The sequence below is a fragment of the Paramormyrops kingsleyae genome, chromosome 18, assembly GCF_048594095.1.
Source record: "Paramormyrops kingsleyae isolate MSU_618 chromosome 18, PKINGS_0.4, whole genome shotgun sequence".
Lineage (NCBI taxonomy): Eukaryota > Metazoa > Chordata > Actinopteri > Osteoglossiformes > Mormyridae > Paramormyrops > Paramormyrops kingsleyae.
This window is the reverse complement of record NC_132814.1, coordinates 26,931,231-26,945,587: the sequence shown is the minus strand read 5'-3', so window position 1 is coordinate 26,945,587 and position 14,357 is coordinate 26,931,231. Positions and strand designations below refer to the sequence as shown.

The 14,357-nt window shown below is 37.6% G+C and overlaps 1 protein-coding gene across 1 annotated transcript in view; it reads left to right on the top strand.

Annotated features, from left to right (window-relative positions):
• LOC111835533 (ephrin-B1-like) overlaps positions 1–14,357 on the top strand; it is a 59,106-nt gene that overhangs the window by 22,528 nt on the left and 22,221 nt on the right. Inside the window, exon 2 of the mRNA XM_023795969.2 lies at positions 8,846–9,123. Within this exon, the coding sequence (XP_023651737.1) occupies positions 8,846–9,123 (278 nt within the window). The remainder of the gene's footprint in view (positions 1–8,845; positions 9,124–14,357) is intronic.

The following is a 14,357-nucleotide window of genomic DNA, read 5'->3' as shown; positions in this document are numbered from 1 at the left end:
ACAAAAATGTCTAATACCTACTTTTTACATGGCCTTTGTTTGACAGTTAAATGTTTAAAATAGTGTTTTTTAAATTCAAATGAAGTTTATCATAAGCTTATTTTCAGTATTGTTGAATATCTTATTCCAACCTTTGAACCACATTTGGTAGTCTTACTTCTGAACCAAAACAGATCCTTTCTTTGTTTCATGAGTAATATGTTTCGTTAACTGTTTACACTGTTCTGTTCTAAAACAAAAACAATAATTTATTTCTTGTATGACAGAACATATCCCTTGACCTAGCCAATCATTTATTTCGATTATAATAATTTGTCATGCACATACAGTATGTAAACAGGCGTTTCATAAAGACCACATATAAGTAGATAAAGATGGTATCTTTTTGTTATTAATATAAATTGTAACAGGTGTGGCGACAGTAAAAGCAGCTTCATTCATCTCTGATCTACATGCTACAACTAAATTTAGAGAAATTATATCATTTTAAATATTCTTTTAGCTGACAAAACAACATGTGAACCGTATTGTTACCACATAGAATGCACAGCCTGCAGAAGTACAAGACCTGAGTTTGGAGAATAGACTCCCTCTGGACTTCATGAATGGTAACATGTGTGAGAAGATGAGTGTTTGCCATGACTTATACTCCTACTGTAATGTTATTGGTAAGAAACAAAACGATACATTTAGTTTAAGATTTAAAGTAGAGGTATATATATGAATGGTGGATCGCATCTGTGGTCAGCTGGAAATACAAACGTATCAGAATCAAAGCTTTTGGGGCGAAAGGGATGGTAACAAAACCCAGTGTTACCATGGCAATTTGTTTATGCTCCACTGGTGAATCTTGTAAATCCAATTGGAGGGAGAATGAGGGCATGGCTTCCCTGGGACATGAATTGGTCTGCAAAAGAAATAACAGCATTAAAGTGGGGAGGCCTTAATGAGGGAGGAGGTGGGAAGAAAGGCCTGAAGTTATTCTTGTTCCTAAATTTATTAATGAGGCCGTTGTCAGTCATTTGAAATGGACTGAGCACCCAGATTGTATTGGTTTTTCCCAGCACCAGATTGTTTGAAAGAAAATCATACCTTTTACTAATGAGGAGAACACATGAATATTTTCACTTAACAGATCTGCAACTGTTTTTCATTAGCAGGGTTTTTAAATATTAACATCTTTGACAATAAGAAAAAGACAGCCTGCATTTCAACGTTGTCATGACACTATTAAGATTATTAAAAGAAAAGGTAGTTTATTAAATTTGCACAGTCAAGTAAAACATTCACAAACATCAGCTCAGCTCTCACACAAATTAGAATAAAGATGGTGCTGAGGAATATCTGTGTTCATGCAGAAATGTGTGTGTAAGAGAGAGTAAAAAGAAATATGTAGAATGGTCATTGTCACAATCCGAATATTACATCATTATGCTTATTTTTCCAGGGTCTAAATGAAATTACTGAAATAAGTTTAAGGTTTCATAAGTATTAATAAGTCTTTGTGTAAGTATGCAGGCCTACATAATTATACTGTCACATGAATGAGAAGATTAAGTATATACTGTAGGCAGGCCAGGATAAGAACGCCTGACTTATGGACAACTTGTACTTACAAAGACTGCCATAAAACCTGTTATGTTAACAACTTGAGTCAAATTCAATGCTGCATAATAACAAAGTCGCAGAAAACAATATTTTGTGATGCTCCTGAAAACATTGCAGTGGTTTGTCGGCTCGAGCCACAGTTCAGTACCTAATTTAGTTACTTTTATTAATAATGATTATTATACACTGTATTGTTATTTTTCTGGCTTACCTACAAAACAGAGACAGACTTAGGGAACAGATCTCATTCGTTATATGAGGACTGCTGGTAGGTTATTAACATCATGGTATGCAACCTGGGAAATTACAGAAGATTTTTCCTTAATTAAAATCATTGTTTTTTTTTTTTTTTGTCAGAGATAAAATATTTTCCCCGCCACAGAAGGTAAAATAGAGTTTATCAATTATTATTATTATTATTATTAATCACAAATAATAGTAACAGTAATATTATTATTATTATTATTATTAATAATGATAAATAACTAGCTGTGCAACAGGAAAATACTTTAGTTTGCAATTGTTTGTGCCAAATATGCCTTATTCAGAGTTTATAACAGTGCACACAAAAAATTTAAGCCCCAGTTTCATGTGCAAACATAACTTTTGTCAATGGAAAAAAGACTTGGACTTTTAGCAAGTCACTGTACATATGAGGCACTATGGGGATCTAGTTCCATTTTTCTTAACAATTTAAATGAATTTTTTCGATTTTGATGTCTGGATTTGTGTGTACATTTATATAATCGGTCTTTGCAATATGCGAACTGAAGGAAATGTGTGTCTAATGTCTTCATCAATCAGTGCACAGTCATTTGTAGTTTATGCGAGGTTCTTAGACAATAGACTATTTCAAGATCGGCAGTTGGATTTTACCCAGCAATTTGCTTTCAGTAATACATTGTTATTCAACCATAGCTCCTCTTATGTTGCCATGATTTTTTTCCCTCAAATGGGACAGCTTTTTGTACCTTCTACAAATCCCTCTCTCATTTTCTCTTCCTCCCTTTCTTTCGCCTGTTGACTTGAACCATGCAAAATTTTGCAGTTTAAATGTGAGGCAGCTTGCTTGTTATCTGAAAAAAAAACTGGACTTGCCCTTAGCCATATAATAATCTGTAACTAATATGAGATTTAACATTACACATGCAGCCATATTAGCATGGTGTGCGGCCCGTTGCAAAACTGAGGGGAAATTTCAAGTACAGCACGAAAACAAACAAAAAAAATCTATTAAACATTTTTATTCTCAAAGAGAACGCTTTAGATTTAACAATTTCAGCATTTTCTGATACGTTATAAACCTGCAAAATTTTGAACATTTATTCTGGAAAAACATGATGTACTATCAGAAAAAAACTGTCAACTCTTATAAACAAGTTGAGTCAAAATATATAGTTAACTAATATAATACAATTCAAAACCTTGTCTTCTATAAGAGAACTTTTGTCTTACATCCATTACAGTTGTCTGGCATCTTTGCAGCTTTTTCATGTAGGATAGCGGTACAGAGGTTACAGACCTTTCTACTGTGGACAGCTCCTTCTACCTGTAGTAGTGTAACACAGATGTACCCTTTACATTATCCCACAACCCATAATAAATATAAAACAATGCAGAATATTTCAAATGGGAACATCTGACTGTGTTACTCATCATGAACTCTGTAATTGTTAATCTGTTTAAGCCATTAAGAGAGTTGATGATAAAAAAAAACATTTTCCACCATTTTGTGCTTTAACTCCGTGTGACTACCTCAGACCGCATACCATGTGGCACGTCTAAAAAAGTTCAAGTTGATCATAAGAATCAGCAGGCGAAGACAGTCAATATAGTAGTGTTGTCCCCCCCCGGTATCTAGTTTCCATTATCTGTGGTGTACCGTAGTCTGAAAAAAATGTGAAATATGTAACAATATTTTTTTTCATTGTTCCTTGCTCTGATTTGAATTTGCCTAATTATCTTAATCATTCATAATCACTATTTCAATATCAGTGGTGTAAAGTAACGAATTACAAATCATTATTAGCGTCGTTATGGCCATCACTGCTCCCAACTCTCGGCAATCGACAAGTTAGGGAGTTTGAAATGTTTGGCTGAAGCGGTTACAGTACTAGGAAATTCTCCTACTACCCATAAGACCCACAGGAGATGTTTATGATATAATTTATTAATGTATTACTATTATTTCTTATTTAAAATGCATTTATTTACATTTTTGGTCACTGGCATCACTGTTTTATTATTTAATTCATTACTTGGTGTAAGTTACTATTTTGGAGTCGGATTCCCCTAACCCTATTTTTCCAATTGGATACGTGTATTTTAGTCTGTGATTTTAGCAAACACAGGGTTTTTCAGGAACATATTAATTCCGCTGTAGCAGAACTGACTGTATGGTACTTTTTACTTAAGTAAATTTAAAACCTGGCATTTTTTTTACTTGAGAAGTATTTTACTGGATGACTCTTACTTGACTTTCTGTTCTTTTACTTAAGTATGAACATTGAGTACTTTTTCCAGCACTGTTCAGTATAGGACAGTATAGGACAGAGTCCCAGGATGCCCAGAGCACAAGGCGACATCCTAGGGCTCATGCTAGTTTGTTACGCAAACTTTGTCATAATAAATGTCATTTAGAGACACGGGGGCCGCAGCACTACCAAGCTAGCATGCTGCTCATGTTTTTTCACATTAGCTAACAAATCGGGACAAAAATGTCTCCTTTTGAGAGACGTTCAGTTTTAACATACTATGGAACATGTATATATTTATATTGATTATGAGCAAAGAATCCATTAAGAAAAGTATTTTGCACAGTAAATAAATGCACTGACGAATCAGCATGCTCCTGAAGTTTCATACCCAGGTGTCATGATAAGTACTCAGACAATAACATCGATTTAAAATTAGTATGGCAGTAAATCTGTAACAACCATTTTCCATAGAAAACAAATGCCACTGAAAAAGAGTGTTAAACCCACAAAGCCGTACGTGAGCCCCTGACGGGCACAACCATAAAACCAAAAGCTAAGTTTTACTTGGATTTATTTATTTATTTTGTAAATAAATCAAAAGAAAAGTACATGTTTTCTTTTTAGGGTTATGCTTTGGGTATCTTCAGGTGGGTGTCCTCAGGTAACCTTTGCAGTGCTGAAGCTCTGTCTGTTAGCTGCTCTTACGGTTATGACTATAGTTGCAGATAATTACTTGCCTGAGCACCATCTCGTCTTGCATGTCTCTTTTGCAACCTAGACTAATGGTTGCAATAACTGATCTGTGCCGTTTGTGTCATTCTGGAGGTAGGATATTTACAAGGTTTTCTCTCCATTGTAGCTAATTGAATAATGACATATAATGACAACAGACTATGTTTGAGCAAACCCCTAGTAATAAGTGGTAGACCAGTATAATCACCATGGGTATATATAGATTTGCGGCTGGGGTGTCCCAATGCAGGGTGAAGGGTGAATCACAAAGACTGCGTTCTGTTCTTCTCTTGGGCCATATGCCCAGAGCAGGATAGACAAGTCTGCACCCTGATACCCTTTTTGCCATCTTTGCAATTTTAAAGAATCATCTGGACTCCTATACCTAAAGTCTGTAGTCCTTCCCTATACCTAAAGTCTGTAGTCCTTCCCTATACCTAAAGTCTGTAGTCATTCCCTATACCTAAAGTCTGTAGTCCTTCCCTATACCTAAAGTCTGTAGTCCTTCCCTATACCTAAAGTCTGTAGTCCTTCCTACTGTGCCTGTTTCCTTACAGCAGGTTTTACAGTCTAATTCTCCCTAGGGCACAGAGTGATGATGAGTAGTAACACTCCACCTGTAATTATAGTGTCACCCCTCCCCCCCCCTACTGCAATGATGCCTGTATTCACAGTATCTGCACCCTTGATAATCATATGCTATGATTTCCATGTGTGACTTTCATAGTAGTGAATATATTTGCATGTTTATTTATTTATTTTAATGGCACACAGAAGATACATACAGAAGTGTATATATTAAAGAGATTTATATAGTCCAGAGTCCAGACATAATTTTCACCAGGGGGGGCTAAAGAGCAAAATCAAAATGATTCAATGGTTTAGCAGTCAGCAATGGCATGTTGTTCCTTAAATTAATAATGTCAGTATTTGTTTAAACTGGCAATACATTTCGCGTAAAATATGCTTTTTAGAGTTTGGCTGTTTCACTTCAGATTTTTATTTTTTTAATGCAAATCCCTATTTTAAATTTCAGCTTTGCGCAAACAGTTGCTTTCAGGTTCATTTCAGTTGAACTATACGTACTTCACGCATAAATATACAAGTTGTCTGCCAGCTTAGATTAGTTGACTTTCTTGGCCTGCTTATATTTTACATTAAAGACACATTAAAAAGGAACAAAAACCAAATCTGTTGTCACAGGTTTTCAAGATGCCTGGGGATATGAGCTTAGCAAAGCAAACGGTCCCGGAAAGGTAACCGGGGGGGGGGGGGGGGGGGTGCTACAGGCGTCTTACTACTCATCACTGAAAGGGACTCTCATTGTGCGACCCTGTAGCATGTGGAGGATCTGCTGAGTCATAAAATGAAAGACTGATTAATGGCCATTTAATGATTAATGTCATAGCAGTGATCACCTGCGAATGAATAAAGCATCTGTGTCCTGGAAGAAAATTCATGACAAGAACAAAGTAAACAGATGGGAGACCTTTTACATGGCAATGAAACTTGCAAAAGAAAAGCTGATCTTAGGATATTGGTAAAAATACTGCAGCCCAGTAAAAGACTTTCTTGCATGGATCTTGTCTCAAGCATAAGTACTGAGAGTTAAAGTCAACTGGGTCTGATTGGGGGGAAGGGGAGCAAACACTGAGAAATATAGTAGATTTCAGTGCTATAGAGCTACTGAATATGTCTCTGAGCACTTGAACCCACTTATACTGTATATGGGAGTGCAATTCAAATATTTTGCAGGTAAATTTATATGTTGGATATGTTGATGAACAGAACAGAATGAACAGAATATATACACATTTGTACGAATTCCTCTTTTAATCATTTCAGGTAATTTCAAATAATTATTTCACATTTATGCCCTGTGATGGGCTGGACCCCCATCCTGGGTTGTTCCCCGCCTCGTGCCCATAGCTTGCGGGATGGGCTCCGGACCCCCCACAACCCAGAAGGATAAGCGGTTTAGAAAATGGATGGATGGATGGATTTCACATTTATTTATGAATATTCCATACTATTTACACCTTTTTTTAATTTTATTTATTTTAAAAACATTGCTAGCTAGGAACTAGCAATGCAGATAAATGGCCTCTAAACACCCATAATTGAAAATTGAGATTTTTTTTCTAAAAGTGTAGTTTGGAACATATTAAATCTCATGTTGATTAAGCAGTTTTCGGCTGGATTGCAACATTGATCATGTTTATTGACTTGATCTACAGCAGATATCCTTTCTGCTTTTCCCTGGAAAAATCAAAACCTTTTTCAGACAAAGATTTGCAGTAACATGCATTGTGAAATAAGAGTTTCCTTCTGTGGTTCACTACTGGTAAAAGTGGGTGGTAAATGATATTTGACAGCTTAACATGTTAGCCCAATTATAGCAGTTATTAAATTATTCCACAATTTTGCACAAGAGGGGAAACCAAAGGCATATTTTGGATTACTGATTCATGTGTTACTGATAGTGGTTGAAATGAGGCATGCTCTAGACCAGGGGTGGCCAGTCTTTTCCAGAAAGGGCTGTTGTGTATGTGGGTTTTTGCTGCAACTCCCTAATTAGATTAGTAATTAAAGGACTGATTGGCTGAAAAGTCCTCACACCTGGGTTTGAACAGCTGATCTAAAGGTTACCCCAAAAACCTGCACACACACTGGCCCTTTGTGGATAAGATTGGCCACCCCTGCTCTACACATTGAAGGAAAGAGAAAAACAACAATATTGTTTTTATGAAATCTTCTGGAAACTCGTGACTGCAGTCGTGCAGAATGTACTGCCCCCTGTGACTCTTGTGTATTACCTCTCCTGAGGTCTTGATCACACCCTAATGCAAATCTTTTTATTATTCAATGGATGTAGAAGTTCCGCTCATTTTTAAACAGAGGTGCAGCAACAAATCATTCAAATGTCACTGTAGAACTACAAACAGTTTGACAGTCATGAAGCTTATTTGTCGCCCCAATGTACATGTGTATATTAAACTGTTAGATTTAATTAGGATTATAGTGGCAATCTTGCTGCTAGGAAAAACAGCAGTTATATTAATTCATCGTGAGATCACTTGTAACTCACTCTATGCTAGATTTTGGTATTGTGCAAAATTTTGAGCCACACAAGCTTTCAAGTTTTTGTACGAAGGACTTTTAAGATTAGAAAGCCTTGATCACTGTATCAACCACAGAACATAAGAATGTATTAAGTAAATCATTGGCATAAATCGGTTGTTGAACCATCATGGTATCTTAACTATGTTGTACTATCCCAATACCAGTTTTTCACTATTAGATCAAGTAACAATAAGTTTATCAAATGCAGTTACAAGAGGGAAACAATATTACTACAGTATAAAGCAGAAAGATAAACAACATCCTTAACCGAAAATCTCTAATAAAGACATCAAACAAATAGTGAAAATGAAGTGTAGGATTTCCATATGACAATTGTATGTTGAGTATTTTATCTGTCAATTAAGCAGAAATTCAGTTAAATCAGGAAAATGAAACAGGTTTATTTTTACACTGTTTGTATTTTGTCCAAAAAGTCTGCCTGGGTAGTGCTTGATTTATTGGTCATACAGTAGTTATGTTTTTAATTTTTATTATGCTGTTCATTGCAGTGAACTCAAATGCTGGAGGATTGTGTTCTCTCATAAGAGAATACAGTGCAAAACCCAAATGAACAAGAGGCAAACAATTTCTATTCAGATTTCACAATTTTTTTTTTTTTACTGAAATGGTTACTGAAATTATCTGGTGCATTTTTATTTTTTTTTTGGAGGAGGGGGCAATTTTTGCACACTCGATACATTATGGAAAGGGGAAATCAAAATAATTCCTAGCTGGCTTAGAAGACTCACTCAAGAGTATCTGCATAGGATGAGCCAGCCTACTGTACTCATAAACACTGATTACACAAAACATAAAAACTGAAACATTGTAAAGATTATTCTCTTTAAAAATCCAAAAGTCTTGTCTGCAGGTTCTTTACAGTACATTTTTCTGGTGTGTTGCAGGTTTCAGCCTGGGGAGGGTTTAGTCATCTACCCCGAGATAGGAGACAAACTGGACATTATCTGCCCCAAAGCAGAAAGCGGACAGCCGTATGAATACTACAAGCTGTACTTGGTGAAAAAGGATCAGGCACACACTTGCAGCACCATCATGGACCCCAATGTGCTGGTCAACTGTAACAAACCGGAAAAGGACATCAAGTTCACCATAAAATTTCAGGAATTCAGCCCTAATTACATGGGCCTGGAATTTAAAAGGAACATCAACTACTACATAACGTGTAAGTTGTTTTCTATGTTTCTATGAATTGCTGAATGGGAAATGTGTATTACTATTACATCAGAAGCATTCTTGGGAGGAGCCGTGCATAGGTTCACCCATAAATGTGAACTCTTCAGAGATTAAGCAATTACAAATAGGGGTTAATAAAACAGTATTTCATTTGCTCTGCGTTGGGATTAATGGTCTCCCCCACAAGCATAAACATGATTTTGGTCTAATGTTAAATCTGTCAATTTAAAATCTATTTATCTCAATATGCAGATATGCCATGTGCATTTACATAGACACCAGTCATGAGCAGGAAATTGCAAAAAGTATTACAACCTCACCAGCAAAAATTTACAATATGAGCATTTCTAGTGAGTTCAGGCTGAGCTTGGCCTTAGGGTTTAAACATAGAAATACAACATCACCTGACAGTGCATGGCCACCTCTCTCAGCCTTTAGTTGTAGCTGATGACATCATCACCCCTCCCCTCCCTCATTTGCACTGTTAGGCTGGATCTGTTAGCCTTTGCCAACATGTCCGGTGTGCGTTTCGTCATGGAGATTCAGCACACCCGGGGAGAATAATCAGATTGCAACTGTCTTTCTATATTGAGATTTAAAGGAATATTTTCAAACAAAGCAGTGCGAACTGAACAGGTCTGGAAAAAAGATCTGTAGTAAATATGCTGAGTGGCCACATTATTAAGTATCCCTGATGCAAGCAACTTGCTTCTCCAAAGAGTGAATCGTGTTGCTGCGACTGAATATATACAGCATGCAGACAGGGTCATGAGGTTTAGTTACTGAGTAGCTAAGCATGAGAATGGCTAAGACATGTGATCTAAATGCTTTTAAACATGGTATAATTGTTGGTGCCAGACATGATTTCAGCATCTCAGAAACGACTGGCTCCTCTTCATTGAATTTTTATGTTCCACAGGGTCTAGAGCAGGGGTCACCAAATTTTTTTGAAACTGAGAGCTACTTCATGGGTACTGAGCCAAACGAAGGGCTACCAGTTTGAAACGCCCTAAACTTGATGTATAATAAACATGTTTTAAATGCTTTTTTTTAAAAAATATTGTCATTTTCAAATCTACAGTATATAAATGCAAGTGATTAAAGAAGAATAGCAACAGGATAAAATAAAATTTTAGACGCTGCTCACTGGTGAGTCGTACTATTTTTAGAACAGGTCCGCGGGCGACTCATGTGGTCCTTGGGGGCATCCTGGTGCCCGCGGGCACCATGTTGGTGACCCCTGGTCTAGAGATTACAGAGAATGCTGTGATAACCAAACACAAATAGGCAGTCAGTAGGGTTAGGGTTCTGCTTGAGAGAGGTCAGAGGAGAATGGGCTGAGCTATTAAAGTTAACAGGAAGACCGGATGTACAGAAAGGGCAGCTCACAGTGATGTGGTCTGAAGGGCGGCTCACGGTGATGTGGTCTGAAGGGTGGCTCACGGTGATGTGGTCTGAAGGGCGGCTCACGGTGATGTGGTCTGAAGGGCGGCTCACGGTGATGTGGTCTGAAGGGCGGCTCACGGTGATGTGGTCTGAAGGGCGGCTCACGGTGATGTGGTCTAAAGGGCGGCTCACAGTGATGTGGTCTGAAGGGCGGCTCACGGTGATGTGGTCTGAAGGACGGCTCACTGTGATGTGGTCTAAAGGGCGGCTCACGGTGATGTGGTCTGAAGGGCGGCTTCTCTCAATGCGCAGCTTGGAGACAAAAGGGGGCCCTACCTGATACTACACAGGGGTGCCTAATAAAGTGCCTATTGAGTGTAGTGTGTGCCGTCTTTTATTACACGAAGGGGACCTATTCATCTTTTTTCTTACTTTTTCATGAGCACTACTTCTGTGATGCCTTAGCTTGTGTGGATGATGCACTTTAGATGCAAATGACTGTACTGATTCAGGTATTTTGAAAATCAAAGCAGGGTTATTCAGAATATTACCCCTGTCGTGCGTACTGCTCCATCAGCCTTAAACACTGAAAGCACTTTGATACCTACACTCGATGCAGATACTAACACAGAGAAATGGAATGAAACAACTTTTCTTAATTTGTTGCATTAAAGTGTACATATTGTATTGAGTGCTCTTTTGAAATAACGGCTAGTATTCTGCATTCCCCTGTGAACTGGCAACAGTTCAAATGTATAAAGTCTTGTTTAATTGTTAGTCTTATTTATAAAGAGATGAATTTATCTCCATTAATCATAAATACGAATGAAGGTAAGGCAGCATTACCTAGGTAGCTCACTTTGAGATTATACAACAGTCTTCTTCGCTTGTGGTGGCATTGACAATGTGAGAGATCAAGCTCCTCTACACAAGGAGAAAGGCGATTACTAACATAGACCTCTACCTGTGCTGTCTGTTGGGGGTTCCTAAAGCAGGTTCCCCTAGCTGTGCCCGTGTAGCCAGGAAGCATCCACTCTAAATTGCTGGGTGGCCACCAGTTTGTGGGATAATGCTGCAGTATAATGAAGTCTGGTTACTCTGACTAAAGAGGGAGACATATTGAAGCAATTATACTCTCCAGTGCATCCAGGTTCCCAGCCTTCTGTGGTGTGTTCTCAGTCCTGTCCACTTCTGCTTTAGCTAACTAGAAAAAAACAAAATTTTGTTTTTATTGTCATTTGTTATTTTTGTCTTCAGTTTAAAAAGCGTAATGGTCTCACTGAAGACGCGCCCGGAATGGCCGGCTGTAGATCGGTTTCCTGTAGGTCCACTTGGGACAAGCATGATGAGTAGTGACAGCTGCCACTCTGAAGGCAAACCCCTGACCATATTCATGTCATTGCTCTGGGAAGGGAGCCCATTTGCACTGAGGCCCAAAACATGGGCAGGAGGGAGTCAGCCAGTATGTCAGAGGACAGGAGTGAGGGATGCGATTGAAAGGCTGAGGTTAAAGCCTCTCCAGGAATCAAGGGCCAGCTGATTTTAATCAAAATGAGCAGGGAAGTCAATGCTGTTATAATGACACTTATGTCTGGGTGTTTATGTGACTACCAGACAAGTTTGGTTGTGTTTTTTGATGTATTAAATTAAGAAATGAGTTGAAGTATTGTGACAGTAATAGTTCTGTGAAACATTTTTCTATCTTTGAAATCAAAGAAAACGTGTTCAGCTTTTTCATCTGTGTACTCTTTCAGAAATGTAGGCTGTTTGTTAATAAGTCCACCAGTGGCCGAATAATTTTCCGGACAAAACAGCGGCTTTTACCATTTAGGAAAGATCAAATTATTTATTTATTTATTTAATTTCTGGGAAAACCAGAAATATAGCATGTTATTTTTTTATTAATAATAATAATTATTGCGCCCCGTAATTCCTCAGGCTACTATTAACTGCTTGTCCTTCTTTACTTACAACATTTTTTTAAAGTAAATATCACAAGCTCAGTAGCTTGTATTTCTCTCCTGTACCTCACTGTCCGGTTGAATCACTACGGACTGGAACAGGAGTGCCTGCTATTCAGGATGAAGCGCTGGCTCAGCGGGGAGGGGGGGGGGGGTCATGCAGGATGGCCAGAGTCTCCAAACAATGAGTGGGCCAGATGCTGGTGGACCTTGGTAATGCCCAGCACTGCTCCGGCCTTCTGCTGGCTCTCTGGCTGTCGCCGCTCTGCCAAAAGGCATTGGGGAGCAGCTTTAATCCCTGGCCAAGCTACAGTGTCACAGTCCAGAGTCATTTTCATTTTGATTTCTTTGGGAGGCACAAACTGGGGGCATTCTGTAGAGGCGTTATACGGTTCAGATGGTCAAAAAATATTATTCCTGAAGGCTGAATTTGCAGTATTTTTAGAGGTGTTTGGTTCTTTAAGTAAGATTTAACACACATTTTAGTCTTCCATTTTATTAACTAAAAATTAAACTAATTAAGTGAATGCTATGATACTATTTAAGAAAAAATTATTTTTTATGGAAGTAAATGTGGCTTGTATTCTTTAGGTTACTGCCCTTGGAGACTGTTTGTATCATAAAAGTAACACTTTATTTGAATCTGTCATTTATAATGCACTGTAGATACATTCATAATGCATTATAATGGTTGGTATAAGAATTACGGATACTTTTTATTGCATAATGGAGGTTTGTATGCTGCATTATAGATGAGAGCTTAATAAAGCATTCATAATGCATAAACCTGGCTACTGTATAATGTGTTGTGAATGTGTTTATAGATTCTTATAAACATGGCAATCAAAGGCAGCATTACTATCATACTAATCTATAAAAGCCATAAAGCCTTCTTATATTCACTCAGAGTACTTAGCTCAAGCATTATCTGCTAAATGTTACGTCTTTTAATTGTGTGCCATTTTTCAATTAAAATCATTCATCGTTAACATTACCATCATGTGATGCTGCAATTATACCCTCAAAGTCAATTTTCTATTTTTTTCTAAGACTCAGAATGGTACAGAGAAAATGTGCTGTGGAATAACACGAAATCTCTCACACATCACATAGAACCAGGTTTATCCAAGCTGCAGGGATGGAGTCCTTGATTAGTTCACAACAGAGAGATGTGAAAATAAATACCAGCATAGCGTAGTGCAGTGATTTCTCTCATATGTTAACACTGTTTTTGTGTGTCAGTAATGTTTAATTATTTTGTGCTGACAGAATTTTACTAAATAAGGTTTTTAACACATTTTGGTTAAAAAGATGTTTTTGTTTAAATAATGTGTCACAATAATGAGTAATAATAATCAATGATGATTTTTTTGTTTCCCATCAGATAAGCAATTCTTTATGATGATTTGAACATACAGAAAATGAAATTTCTTACATACTACATAGATTTATTTCTCATGTTTTTAAAGGTCATTGCAGGTACTTAATTAATTTTACAGAATAGATTCTTGATCCTTGCCTCACCCCAAGGTGCCGGTTTGCTGTTCTAAGAATTAACTCGGACCCAATGATTCACAATGTGTGCGGAAGTTGAATAGCAGGTCACATTAGAACAGCCATCTGATTCTAATCTGGAGGACATAACCTTGGCTTTGAAGCGCTGCCGTATGAGCCGCGACGTTTGGACCAGACCTTCGCCAAAATTGTTTATACACCACTGATGAGAAATGAAAATTGCACGGTTCATTTTTCATTGGTGGCCGCTGGATTGGAGAGTTAGGGGCAGACTGGGGCTTCTTTCAGTGCTATACAGCCCTTCTCGTGAGGGGCAGAAAAGAAAATAATCAGTGAAGTAGTTTGTTGGGATTTCTGGAGA